The sequence below is a fragment of the Magnolia sinica genome, chromosome 3, assembly GCF_029962835.1.
Source record: "Magnolia sinica isolate HGM2019 chromosome 3, MsV1, whole genome shotgun sequence".
Classification (NCBI taxonomy): domain Eukaryota; kingdom Viridiplantae; phylum Streptophyta; class Magnoliopsida; order Magnoliales; family Magnoliaceae; genus Magnolia; species Magnolia sinica.
Genome location: NC_080575.1, coordinates 127,308,826 through 127,333,649, shown reverse-complemented (window position 1 = coordinate 127,333,649; position 24,824 = coordinate 127,308,826). Strand labels below are relative to the sequence as shown.

Genomic DNA, 24,824 nt, shown 5'->3' with positions numbered 1-24,824 from the left:
TTCAGTTGAATGTGCACGGTTTGCCCATTTCTTTCTTTTCTTACCGGGTCAACAACAGTACCTGGCTTGAAAGTGTATATTTGCAGGCTACTGTTGTTGCTACACGTGAGAATCTATGATCTGATCAACATGCATGTGCCACTTAAACCAGCAGAGGTGACTAATCTATCAATTTTGGGGTGTGATGAACTTCCCAAATGGTCCTTTTTCATTAAGGGCCTGTTTGGATACCACCAGATAAGTTACGTTTTTGACCTTCAGCAGTAGGCAAGTAAGTTTGGTTTATGATCAATTATTAGTATACCTAAAGTTACTCAATCACTTCAACTTAATAAGTAGAAACCAAGATAAGTTACTTGAGGCACAAGTACACCCCCTTAATGGATGAGTAAGAATTTAATTGGAATGTTTGACCACGTAAAAAAGAAATGCTTGCTGTGGCGCAACTGTGCATATGTCAAATGCAAGGGCTCCTGATGATGCCGCTGTAGCGTGTGCAGGTTCTAGGACTTTCATCACCATGGTGAATGTGCCTTTGCCCAAGAATCTGGACTGCCCCCATTTGCCATGTGAATCTAATTTTCTACTGCCTTGCCATAACAAGCACAAAAAGTTTTTCTTTCTTTTTTCCCTATCTATGAAAAAAAAGAAGAATCCCCTCGTACTTGCCGAATTAAAAGGACCTCGCTACTCTGCATGTCGATTCCTGGACGTGGCTTGCTTTACCACTCCAACTGCCTGTTTACAGCTGCTTGCTGAGATTCTCAGCTATGAACTTCAATAATACTGCTTATACCAGTGAGTTTGATGGGCCCACTGGCCCAGAAGCTTCTCAAGCCCGATGCATTGACTTTTCTAGCGAGAGACCAACGTCTTGGGGTTAACTGAACAGCAAGCGCTTGCCTCATTTGTCTCTGGGGTATTTTGCAACTTGGCTATACCGGGGTTTGGTGCATGAATGTGCGCAAGCAGCAACCATTCTTTCTTCAACCCTACTAGGAAAGTATTAAGTTGGTGGTGCTCTTTTAGGGTCCATTTGGATACCACCAAATAAGTTTTAACTTGTTTGAGATAAGTATGATTGGTTGGTTTAAGATCCAATTTTAAGTAATTACTTCAACTTAATAAGTACAAACCAAGATGAGTTTATCTCAAGTAACTTAAGATCCAAACGCACACTTAACATCTCCTGGTGGTCACCTGTTTTGATGCCTAGCCAAACAAACCTAGCGGACCACCTGTTTCTACCCATGCCCATCATCCGCTGATACTTGGATGTAAAAAAAACATGATTTCAGTTTAAAATCTGGCCCCCCACATTCAAAACGGGGGCAATAGCAGTAGCTGGATTTTGATTGAATATTCAAATTCCTGCCCACAAGAAAAGGCAAAAGCAGACTTAACCCAATATCTGGGTTGAGAATTTGGCAAAGGGTAAGCATAAATATGATTTTATTCTTCCTGGACATTTTAACTGATTCTCATTAGGACGCACACACATTTTTCACTCTACACAGCAGCTATGGCAGTGCATTGAAACGTATCAATATGTACAGTCAAAATAATAGAAATAAATAAAAAGGCATAGTAAATGTTCAAATCACATGAAATGGGATATGGTTCCCCATGTACATGGCCAGTATTCGCATCTTCCAACTGGGGATATTTTGCTCACTTGGCTGCATTCTTGTACATGTCATCAATGACGCTCTGAGAATTGAAAAGTAGAGATTCTTCAGTCAAGTCATTTAATAGCTATAAACTTGGAATAAGCATATGTGAAAATATAATATTTCTGGTGAGAAAGGAACTACAAATCAGACAGCTCAGTCTTGAACTGTGCACAGGCTTTTTCAAGAATAAATGCACGGAATTAGTTCTTATGCCATTAAGCAAAGTGACAACAGTTTTTAAAAGAAAAGGACCTCTTTTGAAGCTACACCTGGAATTATAACAAAATGAAACAAAAACAGATGGCTTTTTATGATTTGTTCTGGCTGAAATAAAAGAATTAGTTCTTATGCCATTAGCCAAAGTAACAACATTTTTTAAAGAAAAAGACGTAAAAGAAACCTCTTTCAAAGCTACACCTGGAATTACAACAAAATGAAACGAAAACAGATGGCTTTTTTATGATTTGTTCTGGTTGAAATAAAAGAACTAGTTCTTATGCCATTAGATAAAGTAACAACAGTTTTTTAAGTAAAAGATGTAAAAGAAACCTCTTTCGAAGCTACAAACTGGAATTACAACAAAATGAAACAAAAACAGATGGCTTTTTATGATTTGTTCCAGCGGAAAATAATCTCATTGCTTTGGAAAATGTCTAAATATTGCAGGCACTTAAATTTGGTCTCTTAGTCCACTGAATGCTGGCTAGCTTGCAGTCATTTGACTGTTCAGGAGGTGTGCCCCTGCTGTTGATGGGCTGGTTACAGGTAAAGAAAAACACACTGGCCGTCCTAATCATTCAATCAGACGGGATCTTTCAGTGCAGTCTTTGGCCCATGGCCCATCCGGTGTGCCCACCCAACGCTTGAAAAGTTCCAATCACCACCACACCAGAATGGACAGTGGAGATTTCTTCCGAAACCTAAACCAGACCATTTTCTAGATATTGGCACTCTCCCTTTTCTATACTTTAAACTACAACACTCCTTTTATGTCCACAAATGCTTGCAGGAAATAATGCATGATTTTCAGCAAATTATTTTAAAGCTATCGTCAATTGATACTTCAAGTAGAGCATGTAATGCTACTGCGTGAAGAGATCCTAGCTGTTGCTCAAAGGTACCTCCCAGGAAGGGTGAAGAAGGGGCTAACCTGGTAATATTTGAGCAACTGTTGCCGCTTTTTCTTGTAGGTTGGGGTGAGAAGGTCTCGCTCCATGTCAAATGGTACTGGGTCAAGATGGACAGCTTTCGGGATTTCAAAACCTTTTAACTGCCAAGCATGAATAAGTTATGATTCAACTTTGAGCGGACTTCAGGATAGTTAAAAAACCTTTCAGCTTCCAAACAAGTAAAAACGTGACAAATGGTATTGAAAACCTGAGAATGAGCAAATATCCCTTCAGACTGTTTAGCTACTAATTACCTTCTTTGCTTTGGCATGCTTTGTAAGTTCCCCAAGAATGTATTCTTTTGCCTTGGGATTCTCACAGAGAGCAGCAAAATCCCCACTTTGGCCATTCTCCTCAGCCCACAAGTCAAGTGCTTGCTTGTTGGGATTGACAATGGCGATGAGGAAAGACTCGAAGCTGTTTCCATATATCCATATCTAGGAAAAGAAGGAAATACATTGCATAAGGATACCAAATTCAGAAGAAAATCTTCAGAGAGCAAATTTAAAAAATAAAAAAGAACACAAATGAGACCAACTGATCCAAAGGGAAATGAAGATTGATAACTTCAGCAGAAGTGAGCCATTTAAAGAAAATATTTTCAAGTAGTAGAAAAAGATATGATTATAAAAAGTAAATGTCATGTGAACTAGATCTAATAAATTCAAATAAAAGTGGGGTTATACAAATCCAAAAAGAAAGAAAGAAAAGTGTTGATATATTGAAGATGAATTTCAAGTTTAAAGAACCAAAGTTCCAAAACATATAAGCAATGAATCAGTTAATATAAATGCAAATTGAGAAACCCAACTACTACAGAGGAAGTTCTAATAAAATACAAAGCCATTCACCATAAGTTACACTTTATGGTTCAGATCCAAGGAGGATTCACCTTCTTTCTTTCTTTCTTTCTTTTTTCTTCTTGTTGTTGTTGTTCTTCTTCTTTTCTTTTTATGCCTCAAAGAAAAACACATCTACCTCAACTTACAACATTCAATGTGGGAAGAATTCGTAGTATGCACAAAAAATCAATTGCTAGGATCTCTCTAGGAAGTGACTTCCATATATGGGAATAAACTTGTGATTCTACAATTGGAGACTCTTACTATCATATTTGCTAGTTAAAGACTGCATATGAAAGGAAGCAATGCCTTTTGCATAAAGTTCAATAGCTTTGCCATGACTTTGGAATATGTGCAGCAGGGCAAAAGACTTAGACCACGCTGATAGATCCAGAAAATCAGTGAGTTAAATTTTATTTTTTATTTTTTTTCCAAATTATTCAAAGAACAAGAAAAAATAAAGAAAAGGTAAAATAATAAACAATAACAGAACAAAGTAACTTTTATAACAAAGTAAAGATTAAAAAAAAAAAAACAAGAAGAAGAAAGAAAGAAAGAAAAAGATTGTAGACTGACAGTTTGATAAAGAAACTCAAAAAACCTTTAGCCCACATAAAAATGAACGATGGATCTTCTGTTTGCTCCTTAGAATCCGTCTTGCTGATTCCTAAATTATGACATTTCCACTGATTCATTATATGCTGTAATCTTTGTTCAAAGACACATTCCAACAAACCTGGTAATCAGTTTTTGGCAGAACTATGCATGTGAGCACCGAGTTTTTGAACATAACTTTTGCCTAAGAAGAGCACTGCCAAGGGTGAAGCAAGTACACTAGTACAGAATAACCCCCATGTGAAAATTCCATAACGTCAACTCAAGACAATAGTATTTTCTAAAAGTCTGTTGAAAATCCCAGTGGCAAAGGAGAAATGAAAGAAAGAACAAATTCAACACAAGAAAAACACATCTATGTGGTTCTTTATGGTGTATGCCTTCGTTCATAAGACAAGAAGCTTGGCAGTTTGACAATACATTGAAAAGTACAAAATGGGAAATACTTAAATTTTTAATGCTTGGGGGCCTCATACAAGTAGTGGGAGGCAGCCACAATGCGCACTGATGGTCCAAGGTTAGTTGGAAAACAAGACTAAGAGACCATATGGCATTCACAAAAATTTGGGAGGGTAGAAAAAGATGACAACACCAATTCTTCAAAAAGTAAACAAATACATTAGAGAAAACTACAATAAATATCTTAGAGGAAAACTTGAGAAAAGTAAACACACCCAATCACTTCAAAAGTTGTCAAGTTAAGACATACCGAGTCAATTTCAGAAACTTCACCATAGATGTTCTCCAGATTTTCAACCGCAACATATTCTCCTTGTGAAAGCTTGAAAATGTTCTTTTTCCTGTCAATGATTTTCATACTCCCATTTGACTGCCACTCGCCGATATCCCCTGTGTCAAGCAACCATTGTAAGCATAGTTACAGAGAATGCAAGTATGAAAAATCTAAACCACATGCAAATGATGGTTGGACAGCATATGGGGATCTAATTGCCCAGAGGCAGATAGATGCTGAGACGGACTTACCTGTGTGGAACCATCCATCAACCATGACTTCTTTCGTGAGGTCTTCTCGTTTAAAGTATCCTGAGAACAGGGTATTTCCCCTTACACAAATCTCTCCACGTGGTGTGCTTGAATTGGCATCATATCCCATTTCAGGAACAGACTCCAGGCACACATCTACATTTGGCACAGGAGGGCCCACTGTACCAAGCATTGATAGTTCATTTGGTAGTGAGACAAATGTCCCCGCACAAGTTTCCGTCAGACCTGCATTGAACATCAGCATGCCATCAGTTATCTAAGATTCCTGATTCATTAAACCTCATTAGATTAAGTTGTTCTCAGAAGATGTGAAATATCTTTCATCTAATCGACCTAAATTGCATCAGACCTTTACTCGGTAGAGACATAGGAATGAATTAAAACACGTAATACAGTCTAAAAGGATGCAAACCATAGCCTTGTAGAACATGAGCACATGCCACCACCCGTAGAAAAGCTTCCACATGTGTTGCAAGTGGAGCAGCTCCAGATAAAATAAGTCGTACTTTTCCGCCTAATCCTTGCTTTACCTAAAGAAAGCATGGAAATAACGGTTAGGGAAGCAGACAATGGTTTTTATTCAGAGCCGCTATTATGAGCAATAACAAAATTATCTGCTGATGGACAATGGCTACCTTGCTGAAAACTACTTTGTCAAAAAGTGGTGCTGCCTCTACATGTTTAGATCCCTTCCGCATGTTATGTTGTTTGCTGAAGCATTTCCAAATTATAGATGAAAACAACTCGGAGTTGGGTGAAATCAAGAAACAGAATAGTAACAGAAAGGAAAAGGAGGGCACAATGCAATGAGCAGACAACAAAAAGGTATGGAAAGAAAAAAAAAAAAGATAAAGAAAAATGAATAGAGTGATGTCGAGGACCCTAGGCAGATTATTCCAAATAGGAATGTGGGACTACGCTTCCTATCAAGATATTCTTTGAGGAACAAATCAATCATGTTCTTTCTATTAGGAATACAAGTTGCAGAACTTACTACTCGTATGCAATGTTAAACAATGTACGCTTCAAGAAACCTCCTGAAGAAATCTTCTCTGTCAGACCTGGAAAAAGAATAACAATGGCTTAAGAACACATCCATAGGAAGAAGTAAGATCAAAAGTTCCATTCTTCTCTTTTTATCGTAAACAACTAGTGCAAGATAGAGTATAGACCATAGAGATTAACAAACTTGAAGCATGCAAGAGAGACAGTAGCTTACAAATCTTCCTCAATGATGGGACACTTCAAAAGTAAAAGTAACAGAGTCAACCCAGCTCTTGGAGCCGTGAACAGATCAGCACTTCTAATCTGAGATCACAGTTCCTATTGATTTGTGCTTTGAAAATACAAATCAAACAATCTCAGTGTTCTGAATGCTTGCTTGCCCTTGGGTTGTGCGTGTTTTAGTCGGGCTGGGGGTTAGTATTGGGTGAGACCGTGCTGGCATCAGCGTGTTGTCAAGGTGAATCTCTACCATGGCTGGTTCTGGAGCCCAGGTTAAAGAAGGTTAATGTCCAGTGAGCAGCCAATAATAAAACCCTTGCCAATTTAACATTTAAAATCTGAGCCCAAATAGCTGGGAGGAAGGCTAAAATTGAATATAGTGATGGCCCACGCACACACACAACACATGTATTTTTGTGTTCATGTATTGAAAGATTAAAAATGACAGAATATAATGCTTCGGTACTTCCATATGCAACAAAAAGACATGTATTGAAACAATGCATGTACAGTGTACATGCATGTATAGATTTATTCGCATGCATATATTACATATTTGTACCAAAGGATGCAGACATTGACATGTGTTAGCATGCTAGGCATAGCATCTCTTGGTGACAATGACTTGTTGAACATTACCTGTATAGATCCGATCCAGCACACGTGGAACAGCACAGAAAATAGTTGGTTTTAGCTCCCCAATGTCTTCAATTAATAGTTTTGCATCCTGAACATGAAATATAGATTTATTTATTTTTTTATTGCAACGAATCAATTAATTGAAAAAAGATATGAATACAAAATATCCATTAAGGCAATGGATATGGATCCCAACAAAAAGCAAAGGCCTAGTGAATCCTTAGCTAAGATGGCCAAGGAATTCATTTCTCTTGACACTTGCTTAATGGAAATTATAAATTGGACTCTTATTTGGAAAAAGGATATCACGTGGACGAAATAACTCACCCCACGCCAAAATCCTATTGAGGCACCATGAGAAATAAACAACTCCTCAATCACCCGATCAAAGATATGTGCCAGAGGGAGATAAGATAAATAAACATCCTCCTCGTTCAACTGTAACACATTCCAAGAACAAAAATATAAGAAACACAATCAAGACCAAAATAGTGAATAAGCCACACATATATCTTTACGCTGGCGGATTGTCACTCATAAATGTAAAATTGAGCGTCAAAAGGCCTTTATACATACATTCATACATACATACATGTGTGTGTGTGTGTGTATGAATGTATGCATCCATTCAAAAGACATGAGAGTAACTTAATATGACTATGAATCACCTGTTCATTCGCGGACTGAAGCAGCCGCTTCACGCCGGCAATTAGAGTAATAATGCTATCATTGGAAATCAGAACTCCCTTAGGGTCACCTGTTGTTCCACTAGTATACATTATTGTACAGATCTCGGTCTTAGTTGTTACTGGAAGATCAAAGTGCTGATTATCCCCCTGCAAGATAAAACAAGTAGAAGAATTAAGACCATGTCATTGTCCATACAAGGCAAAAGAGATGCACACTACCAGATTAGCATGTGATGAGGTAAAAAAGATTTTTACACTTACTGCAGAAAACATGCTAGAGAAAGATATAAGAGGAAGAAATCAAATGTAACCTAGAAATTCATCGGCACGATAAACAAATTCACCTTACATGACAAAAGAATGCTCCATTTCACCTCTCAATCTCATTCAAAATTATAGTGATTCCAATGGATTATTGTGTAAGATCCAGTAATGATGCTACCACCGCTTAACACTAAAGTTCAAGAAATCCTAGTAAACATACTGAAAACCTGTGAATTTAGATATTTTCCTTCACTAGGGCCCCATTTGTTAAATCTAAAGTCTAAAGCCTGGATCTGAAATCTGTAGCTGAATCTGAAATCTAAAGCCTGAATCTGAAATCTGAAGTCAAAAAACTTGTTTGGTAACTATGGCTGAAGTCTGAAAATTAAGTACTGAATTTGAAACAATCTGTTTGTTAACAAATATCTGAAATGTCTGAAATATGCTAATTTGACACATTTGCCCCTATCTATCTCCTATTTGGAAATGCTTTACATTATAAAGAAATTATTTTTTATTAAATGAAAATAAAATAATTGTATTTAATTCAAATAAACTATAAAGTACTTAATAGATTTCCCACCAACTTTGATCTCCTTAAAACCGTTCGTACAACTTGAGCTCGATGAGCCCCATATAGGCTTTCCAACGTAAGAACTTCATGCGAAGAGGAGTGGACGCGGATTTCCTGCTAAAGCCTTTCGCAGGGAACTTAGGTGGGACCCACCGTAATGTTTGTCAGGAATCCACTCCGTTCATCCGTTTTGTGAGCTAATTTTAGGAGATTAGACCAAAATTGAAGAGGATCCTAGACTCAAGTGGGCTTTATTAAAGGAAAAGGTATTTAGGGAAATTCTTACCATTGAAACCTCCCTGATTCGACAGTGATGTTCACATGCTATCCATACAGTTCATAACGTCATTCCTACTGGAATGAACTAAAACACAAATATTAGCATGATTCAAAACTTCAGCGGCCCCACGAATATTTCAACTGTGGACGTTTAGTTATCACGTTTTCGGCCCACCTGTGCATTGGATACGGTTCATCTTTAGCCTCATGTCCTAAAATGAACTCACAAAACGGATGGACGGTGAGGATTTCTCACAAACATCCCAGTGGCCCCACCTGCGTTCCCAGCACAAGAACTTCCCGCGAAAGGCTTTTGCAGGGATCCGCATCCAGTCCAAGACGGAAACGGATTGACTACTCCCCCTAGCCACCGTGGTCGGTGCTCTGCTAGCCCCTCCAAGATGTATGTGTTTCATCCATTCCGTTCATCCATTTTTACAGATCATTCTAGTGCTTCAACCCAAAAATTAGAGGGATATAAATCTCAAGTGGACCACACCATAGGAAAACAATAATGATTGGATATGCATCATTAAAATCCTACTAAGGCCCACTATACTGTTTATTTGACATCCAATCTTTTTATTAGGTCATACAGGCAGGCCCAGATGAAGGGAAAAAACAAAGATCAATTGATTCAAAACTTTTATGGCCCCCAAAAGGTTTTTAATGGTCGACGCTCATTCAACATTGTTTCCTGTAATGTGGCCCAATTGAGAATTTGATATACCTAATTTTTTTCCTATAACATGAAATGATCTTAAAAAATAGATGGATGGCATGGATGAAACACATACATCATGGTAGGGCCCACAGAGCACCGACCACCAGCCACTGGCCGGTGGCAGTGGGAGTAGCCAATCCGTTTCCTAGGTGAGGCCGAGGTCGCACCTAATCTGGGGGCACCAAACGGGCAGTTCTGTAGGCGGGCCCACCGTAATGTATATGTACATCCAAACCGTCAATCCCTTTTCTCAGATTATTTTAAGATATGAACACAAAAATGAGCAGATCCAATGCTCAAGTGGACCACACCAAATAATAATCTTGGTTGCATTAAAATGCACCAGTTGCATTAAATGCAAGAGTCATCTGTGATGTGGTCCATTTGATCGTTGGATCTGCCTCATTTTTGTTTTGATGCCTTAAAATAATATGAGAAAAGGGATAGAGGGTTTAGATGTACAGATACATCACGGTGGGCCCACCCACAGAACTGCCCGTTTGGAGCTAGGGACGGGAGGGGGTAGCACACAATCTGCGTCCGTTGTACAAACGGTTCAAAGAGATCAAAGTTACATGGGCCATTGTGATGTTTTTTTACCATCCAACACATTCATTAGGTCATGTAGACGTGGATGAAGTGAAAACACAAATATCAGCTTGATCTGAAACTTCTCCAGCTCTCAGGAAGTATTTAGGTGGACGTTCAATCCCCACCTTATGGTCCAATTAATCATTGGACCTACTTCTTTTATTGGATCACACCTTAAATTATCTGAAAAAGTTGATGGACGGTGTGAATCAAACACATAAATCATGGTGGGGGCATAAAGAAGTTTCACAGGTTAAAGGTTGATTTTGTATTGCGCAAACAAAAAAATTTCCATAGTAACTTGAAAAGGGGTACTTTTGGAAGCAAAAAATATTTGTTTAATGAAAAATCACGGAGCGCATTCTGCGTTCAGCATTAAGCCAGACTCCTATCACGGAAAGAATTCAGTGAAAAACCACTTAGCGCTTTCCGTCTTCCGCGTTAACAACGCATTAACAAACACTACTAAACACGGAAAATTTTCCCCATTCCGCGTTAAGTGCAAAACTTCAGCGTTAACAAACACGGCCTAGGTAAAGACATTATACTTTTAGAAGCTCCCAGAAAAGTTGACCCTCATGCAGCTGATTAAGCCTACAAATTTCATAAATTTTCAGTGATTACATCTTCGTGTTTCTTACGAAGACAACAAATGAACAGGTGAGAAAATCTCACTAAGCATATACTGTTTCTACTGTCCCATGTAAGGAGGATCCACAAGCAAATTCATTACCTCCTTGACCAGACCATGACTTGGCTGACTCATTCTTCATTGAATAATGGATGGGTTCATGGCAGGTGAAACATCTACTGGTCAAACCATACAAAAATCCGCACTTATCTACCGTGGCAAGTTTGACTTTTGAATTGTTACTGTTGTCTATAAGGGTAGTTAGTTATTTGTGTGTTAAGGGTAGTTTAGTCAATTGTTGTATTTAAAGGCACTTTAGACATTATGATAATTGTACCTTGTATGCACACCTTTTTCTCCTCTCAATGAAGCAAGAGAACATATTTTTCCATATTTTATTGCAAGTTTCATTAACTCAATGATTTAACAAGGATAGTTTAATGAAAATTGGGCAAAGCCTAGGTCCTCAAACCTGTTAGACAGGTTCACCAATTTATTTTGTCGGAGTTTATAACACAAATATAGTATATGACAAGTACTCTTATGTTGTAAAATGAATGCTTAGCATATTTTTAGTTCCTGTAAGGAAAGCAGCCTTATTCCATGCAATGCAATTGAGTGAATACCCATTGTGACACTTCTGAATCGAAATATGGGATACTTTCAAAGTTTAAACTGCTGTTTAAAATCAGATACAGGAAGAGACATCAACCTCTTCATTTCTCCATCCCTTTGCCCATCGAACAGTACGCATAAGATTATGCTTTGAATGAGAGGGACTAGCAGACAACCCACCAGCCCCACCAGCCAAAAATGGATGCAAATATAATAACCAGTGAAATTTAGTAAACACCGACATGATTTTCTCTGTTTGGTGATTTCCAGAGTGAAAATTCCTAGTATAAAGAGCAAAGTATCCTTCCCATCTAAACTAATCACAATCATCCAGAAGTAACACATGAGAAGATTTGAAGCAGATGGCTTACCAGTAGCAAAAATTCATCCCAAGAATATATTGTCAAACCAAACTTTTCAGTTTGTTCTCTTTGTTCAGTTGTAACCTTGCCAAAACTCACAATTGCTGCAACAAAATAAAGACTTCAATTATCACATTAGCCATAACCAAGTGAATAAAGAAAAAGAAAAATGCCCCTTACTTTTCAAGAATTTGGTTGTATTATGAAATGTTTTAAACACCTGAAAAGAAAGAAAATCCACAGCAGATCAATAGGTATCTTTCTTGTAAGCAATAACTTCATTAATAGAACAAAGAAAGAAAACAAATTTATTAGACAGAAATTGACACAGGGAAGGGCATGATGGGGGCGATCACCGTCTTCCTCGAACGATAAACACCTTGAATCCACAAGGCTTTCTTGGATCCACGAGAAATTTCTCAAATCCACGAGAGAAATAAGGTAAGTTTTGAGAAATTTTATTAAAAGCTATCCAAATAAATGAGTTTGCATGCTTAAATACCCTTAAACAAACCCTAAGATGCAATTAGAAAAAAAAATAACAAATAAAGAAACAAAAACTGAAAAACATGCAAATTTCCACATTCCATCGATTGATCGATCGGAATGGCGCAAAACGTCCAAACTAAAACCCATAAAATTGCATTTGTTTAAATCGATTGACCCGATTGATCGATTGATCGAATTGAGTAAAAATTATCCAACAAGCTTTTCATCTAAATCTAAATTTCGATCAGTCAATCAACGATCGATCGATTGACTTGATCAGTCTGCTCATCGACCTCGATCGATCGAACTATGCTAAAACTTTGTTGATTTCTTTCTAGACTTCTTCTGTTCCATTTGTGATGGGCAATTGCTTGCTTCATGTCCTACATCAGATCCCCTCTACTTGGAAAAATCTCGTCTTCGAGTAATCCTCCGACTCTGGTTCATGATACTCGTACAGGTCCACCACATTGAACGTAGTTGAGATCTCCATGTCTTCAGGAAGATCAATAATGTAGGCGTTGTCATTGATCTTACGGAGTATAGGCACTGGTCCGATCTTCTTATTCTTCGGCTTGTTATACGTCCCGGTCGAAAATCTCTCCTTGCGCAGGTGAACCGTAATGTTGTCGCCCACATTGATACCAATTGACGCAAGGAAGAGCGTGAAGGGATAATGAGAAAAATCATCGTCTTCCTCAATGTGTATGTCTCAATTACACCATTAATAAAGAAAAAATAAACTAAAATTCGTAATTACCAAAAATAGCAAAATTCCAACCCTAATCAAAGTCCTAATTCTAACAAAACTCTTCTCAAGCCTAATTTCGAAAAATAAAAATTCCAAATAAACTTTTGTTAGAAAAGTCCTGGCACGATTACAAGTTATTTCTAAAAAAGAAAAAAATCTAAAACTCTAAAAAATAAGGAAATACTAACAAAAATCAGAATTACTAAAAATAGTATCTTTCCTAAAATTTCGTTTCTGAACTAAAAGCACGCGTTGTGGCAAAACAAACAGATGCGACCCACCTTGTGGGTCTGTTCACCCTGGATGGCCCGTTACCGTAAAGATTGATAGCTTGTGCACCCCATAACGATACCCGGATCAAAAGTTATGGCCAATTTACACTTCACCTTCTTTTGGTCCAACCATGCTAGGAATGTATCTGTGCCACGTCCTACATCAAACCCCTCCACTTGGAAAAAACTCGTCATCGAGTTACTCAAGGGACTTGGATCATGATACTCAAACAATTTCTAGCATCGATGTTTATCAGCCATTTCCTTATACTTTGCAATAGGCTCTCGAGCTGACACAAAACATGTACTCATGCTCTCCCTTGACTTGACCCATATGGATTAGTTCCTTTGCTTGTGCTTGCAAGATCTCACGCTCTTTGTGATATTTTGGGTAGACTTGTTCCTGGGATAAGATCAATGTCGTTTTGTATATCTCGCATAAGAGGTAACTTCTTAGGAAGTTCATCGAGCACAATTGCCTTGAACTCTTATAACATTGGTTTCAAATCCTCTACGATGTTCACGGGCTCTATATCTTTTTCTTTTTCAACTAATGTTTCTACATCTCCCGTTTCCTAAAATTGTTTGACGAAATCCTGTTCAGTTACGAGAGACCGTCCTTCCACTTTAGAAGTTTTGGGTTAGTTTTCCATTCCCATAAGGGCGAGGATAACTTTCTACCAGCTTTAATAAATATAAATATGTTATTCCGGCCTCTATGCGTAGTATCAACATTATATTACCATGGTCGACCAAGTAAACATGTGACAAGCTTCCATGTCAAATACGTTACACATTACTGCATCCTAGGATATATTACATCGTTTAGCTACATTTGTTTTGTTGATCTCATTGATCCATCCAATTTTGTACGAAGAGGTGCTTTTTTGTTTTCAGTTGCAGCTTTTCCACAATTGTTTTCAACACGAGATTCTCGCTGCTCTTGACATCGATGATCACATTATAGACTTTTTGGTTTATAATACACCTCGTTCGAAAGATTTTGTACCGCTATAAATCTATCTCTACCTTTGGTATATACAACGGCTTCCTCACGATCAATGTGGTGGCCTGCGATTCACCATTATCGGGTGGGGGCCTAAGATTTATTACCACTGTCGCACCACGAACATGATAACCGCAAGCTTCATAGCCGATCTCATATTGTTTATTATTACAAACATGGACATGTCCTAAGACTTCCATCAAATAGTCGATTGCCGCCTTCAGCCCTTGCATGGCTTGCATATTCTCCCGCCGAAAAGCCTCAAACGATGTCGTTGTTACAAGATCATTCCCTGGAGCACCGCTCATGGGATTGTTGCTCACACCTTCATTAAATGCCATCGTCCCTAGGAAAAGCCTCGCTCTGATATCAAACTGACGTAGGGAAGGGTGTGATGAGGATGATCACTATCTTCCTCGAAGGATAAACACCTTGAATCCACAAGGCTCTCTTGAATCCACAAGAGAAGTTTTCCGAATCCACGAGAGAAATAAGAGAAAATTTAAGAAAAATTATTAAAAGCTATCCAAATAAACGAGTTTGCATGCTTAAAACCCTAAGACAAAATTAGAAAAAAATTAAACAAATAAGGAAACAAAAACTGAAAAACGCGCAAATTTCCACATTCTGTCGATTGATTGGAATGGCGCAAAACGTTCAGAGACTAAAACCCATAAAATTGAATTTGTGGCAATTGATTGACCCAATCGGTCGATTGATCGAAGAACTAGCAAAAAATTGTCCAGCAAGCTTTTCATTTAAATATGAATTTCGATCGATCAATCGATTGACTTCGATCGATCGAACTATACTGAAACTTTGTTGATTTCTTTCTAGACTTCTTCCGGTCCATTTGTGATGGGCACGTGCTTGCTCCTCCTCCTACATCAGAAGTTGACAAAGTTTTTTTAAAAAATGGTCTGCAAATATTACAAAGTTATTGGACCAAGGCATCGTACTTATGATTTGCCCATTGACCGTCCTTTTATGAACCACCTAAAATCATCCAGGACCTCAAACTAAAAAAATAAATAAATTGCTTTCACCAAAGAAAATATTAACAGTGACTAATCTGCATTTCTTCAGCTGTATCAAGTAAAAAGAGACATTTGCATGAGAGGGAAATTCATCACCCCACTTTGAAGCCAGCCTAAGAACTTCCTCCTGAGCTGAGGAATCAGCCTCACAATTCCTTCCCTGAATGGTAAACGATGAAGGATTGACCTTGGTAAAGCTGTCAAGTTTCTTCTACCCAATTCACTGATCTCCGAGGAAATCCACCATGGATGCAGGCCCAGCGGATCACATTGGATGAATCTCCCTAAATGATTCCGCCCCCAAATGGATGTGCATAAGCTCTCTCCAATCCAAAGATCCCTAAACTCTCGTTCATTAGAATTGCAACACCCAACTAGGCCCAAGAAGACATGGCTTATAATTAATAAATACATACATGTATATGTCACCTTCATCATAACCTTGTCCCAGCTATTTGGAGTTGGCTATCAAGATAACTTGGGCAGTGACCTGATACCAACTTTCCTCTTTTTGGTCTTATGAGGTGTTGCTTACGTGCAGAATTTATGCATACATAACATGGTGAAAAATGGGCCAGAGCCATGTAACTCTCCATAAATTGCTCATCATTCTACTTGCACTTGCTACATTGAAAATTTGGATGTGGGTTCAATGTCTTGTTGTAGTTTGGAGAATCAGCTGGATCCGAGATCAAGTCAAAGGTCGTAGATTCAATATTTGGGAGGCTTATGAAAATTAAGAACAGAATCTCAATCGTATCCACAGACTATACACAATGTTCTCAGCGGACTCATACTTTAGTCATTCATCTCACAGACCAATTAATATATGCCACTGTTATGGAAAGGAACAAACCAGGAAATACACAGTGATTAGCTGTCCATGCAAGCTCTTGATTCCATAAGATGCTTAAGAAAGTGGGCCTGTTTGGATTAGCGGAATCCAAATGGTAGATTTGAAAACGAAAACTTTACATACCGAGGAAATTTGTGGAAAAGAATCCAACTAAACTGCTTTGTCTTAGCACATGTGATTTCCATGGAAATGTGGACAAGCCAATCATCATAAAGTGAGAACAGTATCTTGAAAAACATGGAAATCTCCATTTCCTTTTTTTTTTTAACCGCCTTTTTTCAAGGAAACCCGTGGAAATGGAAATCAATTTCCACAGGTGACTTTGTTTCATATAACTGACCACTAATAGCTGGGACAGGGCTATGGTGATAATGATGGTAGTAATTTGAACCTATAGATAGGACCTACCAAATTCCTGTGCTAGACATGTGGGCAATTTATGGATAAACAATTGAGACCTACCAACTTCCTGTGTAATTCCTGTTGAAGTAACTAATAAGAAGCAATATGAGCCTTTGTTTGTATGATTTCTGGATATTATACCCAGATCTGCATGAATACGCCACAGAAATGGCCTACACTTAATACTGACATTTTGGACACAGGTATGCTCGAGACACATTGCCTATTTTAAGTATCTGGGTATGAAATGCCTATTTTTTCAAGTATCTGGGTATCAACGATTGGTGGTATAAACACATTGAACTACTGTCTGCAAGCTGTATGATGCTTTCCTTCATACAGATTTAACATCTAAAATCTAGAAACAACTTCTGAATAAAACTCAACAATGGAAATCCACATTTAGATTGTGTACTAGTGTTTCAGATTTTATTTTTTTTCTTTTTTCGAAAAGTGTGTACTCGTGTTACAGATCAATACAATGGAGATCAAATATAAAATAAATGCAACGATGGCATCGGGCTTGTTATTTTGCAGTACATTCGTCAATTTCTAAAGGTAAAAGAAAGAACATTTTAAGGCATTTTGCATCTGGACCAAATGATTTTCATCTTTGTTCTAATTTCCTGTCTCCATAACTCAAATGTTCTGGAGTCCTATTCCAAGTTTAGAGACGTCATTGTAAATTTCTCAACCTGATTCACCAGAGCAAGAAATATTCCCTCCAAACACAAACACAAAATATTGTATACCTCAGTGATCTTTTTTTCTTCCACAAAAACAATTGAAACCTCCGCATGGCATATAATAAATTCCACTGCACCAGCACCTGTGATCATAACAAAGAAGCAATCTTATCAATCAAATAGTAAAATAAGTGGGAGAGAAAGAAAATAGGAAATTTTGTGGACACCATGTTTATGAGCAGAATCATGATAATGGACATGGTTTCAAGTATTGAGCATATTTCACTATTTATAAAGAAAGAAAGCAATAAATCCATTACCATTCCTGCATTTGTAGAATTATCTTCATTATGATTATTAGAAATCACTGCATACAAGCTCAAATTCACAGAAAGTCGTGAAACACATACCGAGTGTATCATATAAAGGGACACAATAAATGCCATGAGCATTGCAAGCCTGGGGAAGTTTTGCAACATCAATAAGAAACAGTAACAAGCCCAAAAAGAGGTGCAGATACTAGAAATGAAGAGAAACAGAATAACAAACTGACAGAAATAAAGCAAAGGATACTAGCTATTGTTTCTCAGTAATAGTAATCAACTTCATTCAGAAGAAAACCAGTACCTCCATACTCATAACCCATTCAGGACAATTGGCACCATAGATACCACACCGGCCTCCCTGGAAATAAAAATTTCAAAAGATCAATTTATGAGTAAAACAGAGCACCCATATATTAAAATTTGCACATTCATATATTGGCTATGATCAAACAGTTGATAAAGATTCACAAGCTCTTGGTCCTCACATGTGACCATCAAATTATAATGTAATTTTAATTAATTAAATTGGAGAAAAAGATTACCGGCTCAACACCACAACTACGGATAGAATGTCCAACTTTTATTACTATGTCATACACTTCTTTGTAAGTTAGCCACACATATTCACCTGGCTGAAAAGAATGCAGTGAGGAGCATAAGAATAAATGACTCTTTAAGAGTTACTAAAGTGTAGAAAATCATCAAATAAGAAGGAATTAGCAATTTGCAATGAAGATTCACCTTCCCATTCACAATCTGACGGTGGCCAAGCATCTTGTTTCTCGGATACTTCTCAACAGAAAGGCTGAAAGGTGTGAACACATGGGGGCTTCTTAAATAAGCATGCTTAAACATAGTTCATGTATGTGCAAAGAAATCCAAATAGTTTTGCAGAGAAACTAGTGAATAAGTGTGCGTGCGTGCATGCGCGTGCGTGGGTGTATTTCAGTGGTGTGGCTCTCTCTCTCTCTCTCTCTCTCTCTCTCTCCCTCCCTCCCTCCCTCCCTCCCTCCCTCTCTCTCTCTCTCTCTCTCTCTCTCTCTCTCTCTCTCTCTCTATGAAAACCCTTGACATGGAATTAGAGTCGAATTAGGTCCCTTACATTTTCCTTTCTTTCTCTATTCCTCTATTCTCACTTCTCTTTCTTCTTTCTTCGAATTAGGTCCCATACATTTTCCTTTCTTTCTCTATTCCTCTATTCTCACTTCTCTTTCTTCTTTCTTCTCTTCCTTTCCTTTTCCATCGGCCAACATATAACTAAATCTCGTAAAGAAAGATTCCTTACACTCGTTATGGTGATGCTATAGTAATGTGCAACAATGACACTACAGTACCATGGTTTATCTTGAGTCCTAGTATAGGAAGGATGATTAGTTTTCCTTAGGGGTCGTTTGGATGCCTGTTTAAAGTTGTAAACACTTTACACCTAAAAAGAGTTTCAGGTGTAAACTGTTTACAAGCTATTTTGCTAGTCTTTTAAGTGGTAATTCATTTACAGGTAAACATATTATGTGTTTGGCTAACTTGTAAAGTGTTTACAATGTATAAAGTAGGTATTCACACCACATAGAGCTTGGGGCAGTAAATCCCAACAAAATATGCAAATCACATAAAAACGACTTGATTTTTGGGGCCCTAGGAGAGGATCAAAGCATGCACGTACTAGACGGATTGGATGTCCTCCACCCATTGCAGTGGGCCCCAGATGCAATCTGAAAGTTTTTAATGGTGGACGTCCCATCCTTCCCTCTCGTGCAGTCCATTTGATGATCATCATTTAGATTTTAGACTTCAAAGTAATTTGGGGTTGTATTGTAACTTGTACTTTTGTAGTGAGTTGTGTGGACTTGTTATGTAACTTTTACTTTTGTAATAAGTTGTCTTTAGAGTCCATCGCGAGCAATTCTACATCAATCTTAAAAAGTTGCACCTTCATGAGTACATCCGTGATCTTCTCAGATTACGTTGTCTCATCACAAGGTGTAGAAGTGGACCCTACCAAGGTAAAAGCTATCGTTGATTGGCTGACACCAACAACTATCTCTAAAGTTTGTAGTTTCCATGGCCTCGTCACATTTTGTGAATGCTTTATGCGAAACTTCAGCAGTATCATGGCTCTGGTCGCTAATTGCATAAAATAAAGAGAGTTTCAATGGTCAAATGCAGCAACAAGAGCTTTCGATAGGATCGAATAGAAAACGACGAAAGCTCCAGTTTTGCACCCTCAGACTTCGAGAAGGTGTTTGAGGTGAGCTGTGACACTTCCAATATCGCCATTAATGGGATTCTCAATTAGAAGGGTCATTTGATAGCATTCTTTAGCGAGAAGCTCTCCGATGTGAAGCAACGATACTCCACCTATGACTTAGAAGTTCTATGCCATTGTTCAGACTCTATGGCACTGGCGTAACTATTTGGTTGGCAAGGAGTTTGTCTTGTACTATAAGCATGAAGCACTCAATTATCTAAACTCTCAGTAGAAGATGAGTGCTTGTTGTGTCAAGTGGAGAGCTTACCTACAAGAGCTCTCTTTTGTCATCCATTACAAGACTGGCAAGGACAATTATATTGTTGATGTCTTAAGCCATCATTCACATTTACTGTAATCAATGTCTATCATTGTTCTGAAATTTGAAAAGATATGACGTGAGTATGCGGAAGACAAGGATTTCGAGCATTTTTATACATACATTCTTAGTCGAAAGCATGTGAAACATCCACATTTCAGCATTCATGATGGCTACTTGTTCTGAGTGATACAACTTTGCCTACCAATCACATCCATCCGTGAGCATGTTGTAAGAGAATTACATATCAGTGGATGTAGTGGTCACTTAGGTTGTGATAAGACCATTGCCCTCATTACAGATATATGCATTTGGCCTTGTCTAAAATCAGATTTTGAAAAGATCTATGAGTTATGTAGGGTTTGCCAACTCGTTAAGGGTCAAAAGAAAAACAATAGATTGTATCAGCTACTACCAATCTTACATACTACGTTGGAATACCTCAACATGGACAGGACTTCATTCTAGGTTTGCCAAAGACTAACTAGAAAGTTGACTCAATATTTGTAGAAGTTGATCGATTTTCAAAGATGGCTCATTTTAAGATTGCTCAATTATTTGGAGAGATTATTCGTCTTCTTGGGCTTCTAAAGACAATTGTGTTGGATCATGATAGCAAATTCATGAGCTCTGTTTTAAAGACTCTTTGAAAAGCAATGAGGACCAAGTTTCAATTCCCCAATGCCTACCACCCTTAGACCGATGGTCAAATGGAAGAAGTCAAACACAACTTGGCAACTTATTACGGTGTCTTTTCCAGGATCGTATAGCTATGTGGGACTTTGTAATACCCAAGGCTGAATTTGCCTATAATAACTCAGTAAACAGGTCCACAGTAATGTTATCTTTTGAAGTAGTGACTCTTCTAGTCGATTTGGTTCCTCTGCTCATAGAGTCAAGACCAAGCACAAAAGCTAAAGATTTCATCTGCCATTTGCAACAAGTGCATACTGTTCAAAATCATAAAGAAGATTAATGCGAATGCTTATTTTCTAGATCTCCCACCAGATTTACCTATTAATTCTGCTTTCAATGTGGAAGATCTTTCCATCTATCATGGGCACTATACTGATGATAGTATCGAGGAGCAAGCTATCATGCTTCCAACTAATTTTGCCACCTACAAACACAATTTTTTACGTTCTTAACGACCAAATCATTTTCGTGCACCAAGATGGCTACCAAAAGTTTGTTGTCCATTGGCAAAGACAACCTTTCTCCGATGCCAAACTTCCAATGTTTGAATTCTAACATTTATGAGTAATATTAGGCCATTAACTCGCTGGAGTCGAGTCCTTTCAAGCCAGGGAGAATTAATGCTAGCTGAACTACATCAACTGGGCCCAAGACTAGGCCTGAATCCATTAAGCCCAAGCCTAGGCTCCACAGTTGGCCAATCAGCAAGTAGGCCCCAGCCTCCTAATTGGGAGTCATAATCCAATCGACCAATGATGTAATAAAATCCCATTGATCTTTTTATCTATTTAGCATCTTTTTCTTATTAGGCCTTCTATTTTTGGAATAAATCCTTAGTTGTCAATGACATGAAAGGAAGAAAATCCCATGCCAAAAATAGAAAAACTTTTAAAACTTTCCCTCGTTGTACGTCTACAAAGTCTATTTAAGGGTCTCACATGAGTATTCTCAAGGCACTTCCAAATTATTATAAAAAAAAAAAAAAAAGGAATTCTGGATTTTATTCTGTATTTTAGTTGTAATTCTTATGTTGAGCTTAACTTAAAGGTGCCTACATTTGGGCAGATCTTTCCTATCAGCCAGCTGCACCACATTCTCCAACTCCATCAAAGCTTATATACTGTTAAGTACAGCCCCTGCACCTTTAAATTTGAAAGTAATGAGAATAGTCAAGAGACCAGCCTTGACCTTGAGCATCCAGAAATTTTGGAAAAAGACCATAGCATATTCTTGCTTCAGGGTAGAGGCCATGCTTGGACACTTTTACCATTCGCAGCTCTGAATTCACAGGCAATACAGAAACAAATCTGACCTTAAATCATCTCATTGTCAAATTGGACAAATCCAAAAGAGATGAGTTGAATTCACAGATGATACAGAAACAAATCCGACCTTAAATCATCTTGTTGGGGAATTGGATCAAAAATCCAAAAGAGATGAGTTTCTATGGTTCACCAACTTTGCAGACACCCCAAATTGAAGATACACCAAACACACCAACCACATATAGATGCTTAAAACCCTGTGTCTAACCTAAATAGGAAACAACTCTTTAACTAACCACAATGCTACAATTAAATCCTGGAAAGAAAACAACAGAACAAGAAAAAAGCCAGACAGATTAGTTGTGTATGGTTCAACATGCCAATTACCTTGACTTATGCATGTAACATGTCAGCTAGCACAACACATACATGCTTCCATTCTGTTTGTCATTTTGTCAATGGAGCAGATTGTGGGCCTCAGCACGGCTTTAACCATCACAGGATGGATCATCATCGTGTATGGAATTTTTGTCAACATCTGATTGTAATTGGAAGGAATTATTTGATCTTGAGACTCAGAAACAAAAAGTTCCTGATTCTTCCTAATTTGGTACATGTGGCCCATTGTGTGATGACACAGAACATCAATTTGATGGACGAAGCCTTGGGGAGGTTTGATGTGATTGGTGAAGGTACTGAGTCATAAGCACACAGTTCAGATATGTTACCACAGTTCATTACATGTCAGGCCTCTTGTTTGGTAATCCAGACCGATGATCTGATGGGCCAAGTCAACAGTTTGCTGATGCGCTCCCACAGTTCTGTACCTGAAAGGCCTAGAATTTGGTGATCCAGACCTTTGATCTGATATGCCTCTCCTTGGAAACATAAAGTTTGCTGATGCTCCCACAGTTCACCACATCAGCTGATCCGATGGGCCAAGTCTTTTGGGAAACAGAGAGTTTGATGATGGCAAAACGGTTTTAGTATAGAGGGGCCTATTTTTCAGTCATCCAGACTTTTGATTTGATGGGTCAAACTGCAGAAATATACAGTTTGCTGATGCTCCGAATAGTCAGCACATGTGGTGACTGTTGTTTGGTGATCTAGGCCATTGATCTGATGGACCAAGCTTTGGAAACATGCAGTCTGCTGACGGGGCCTATGTTTCCACAGCTCAGTGCACATGGGAGCAACTCTTTGATGATCCAGACCGTTGATCTGATGAGCGGACCCTCAGACACATAGTCTGCTGACGCTCCTTCAGTTCAGGAACTGTATCCGTATCATTCACTGATCCAGACAGTTGGTCTGATGCCTGATGGGGCTCGTGTTAGTTGGAAGATCCTGGCCGTTGACCTTCAAGGTGCTTAATACAAAGACACAGCACTAACCTAGATAGAATGTCAGGAAGGCTAGGATCTTGCAATCCGGAAGATCTTTAAGATCGTCCCCCATCAACAGTAGGGCCCATCAGATCAACACTCTGGAAAATCGAGACATGGAACCCACACGTACCGAGTAGAAAGCAACAGCACCCTATAATTCTGCTGGAGTCGGCCTAAAATACGCATGATGCGTAGTAAGCTACCCAATCCAGCTGCTTCTACGCAGTCGATAAAGCGTTCGAAAAGCATGTTCTGAAAAGAAAAACAAAAAGCAGGCATGCAGCGCTCACTACGCACCAACGCGCAAGTTAGAATCCACCAATACATTCTCTTCCAAAATCCATCCGAAAAGCGAAGGAAAAAAAAAAACAGATACTATCGCATGCATGCATGGAAACCAGTACAGAATCGACAAATACGACCCAACAGACGCGAGGAACAAAATTCCAAAAAGAGAAGAACTGACCGGAAAACGTCCCAGCAGCTCTCCATTCCTTCCACATGCGGAGGAAATCCGTCCTTAGCGAAGACGCTTCGGTAAACCGGCCCGACGGACGGCCTCCCTTCCGTCGCGTCCTTCGCCTTCTCCATCTCGATGATGAATTTCTTCTCCGTCATTGCTCCGACAGCTCTTCCCTTTTCCCTTCTCTGCGATTTCTAGGGCTCGAAAGGAGGAAAATTTTCCTGCGTTTTTTTATATTATATGAATTGCGGAAATTCGAGATCTGAAGGAAACGGCATGAAATCCGTTTTTTTATTTTTCTTTTTTCAAAGGCTTTTGGTAAGCGACGGAACTGGTAAATATATAGACCCGCGGAGCCGCTGCTGATTTCAACTTTTCTTGACTTCTAAACCAGCAGCCTTTCCTTCCCGATGAATTTATACGGCCCTCGACCGAGGACTTGGATTCTGTACTCGGTTTTTTAGTCCTGAGAAGTAGGGCCCAGTTTTAGGTGATCACGGGCTACTTTACGATATTTGATGGAATATTCTCATGAAGCGCTAGATCCCATGACAAAAAAATGGGCGTTATTTCAGTTGAATGTGGACGGTTGTTTATTTTAACTTCTTAAATCGAAAGAATGGGATTTGTTACGTCGAGTAGAATTTTAGGATATAGGCTGTTAACGAACTGGCCCAGGTGATCAGTGGTCTCGATTGCTGAAACATTTGCCCCACTATCAGAA

The 24,824-nt window shown here is 38.5% G+C and overlaps 1 protein-coding gene across 2 annotated transcripts; it reads right to left on the bottom strand.

Annotated features, from left to right (window-relative positions):
- Positions 1 to 1,423: 1,423 nt before the first annotated feature.
- LOC131241235 (long chain acyl-CoA synthetase 4-like) lies at positions 1,424 to 24,493 on the bottom strand. 2 transcript variants are annotated; one of them, XM_058239974.1, is made up of 19 exons: positions 24,104 to 24,492; positions 18,463 to 18,526; positions 18,264 to 18,353; positions 18,023 to 18,079; positions 17,806 to 17,854; positions 17,462 to 17,538; positions 12,077 to 12,116; positions 11,906 to 12,000; positions 7,836 to 8,003; positions 7,495 to 7,605; positions 7,168 to 7,255; positions 6,299 to 6,365; positions 5,940 to 6,015; positions 5,717 to 5,834; positions 5,284 to 5,529; positions 5,009 to 5,148; positions 3,097 to 3,279; positions 2,824 to 2,943; positions 1,424 to 1,710 (listed from the first exon to the last, which is right to left on the bottom strand). In XM_058239974.1, the coding sequence occupies exons 1-19, from the start codon at positions 24,253 to 24,255 to the stop codon at positions 1,672 to 1,674; spliced, it is 1,980 nt and encodes a 659-aa protein (XP_058095957.1). In that variant the 5' UTR covers positions 24,256 to 24,492; the 3' UTR covers positions 1,424 to 1,671. The 2 variants fall into 2 exon arrangements, with proteins under 2 accessions (XP_058095957.1, XP_058095958.1); XM_058239975.1 differs by lacking the exon at positions 2,824 to 2,943 and having other exon boundaries at positions 24,104 to 24,493.
- Positions 24,494 to 24,824: the final 331 nt, after the last annotated feature.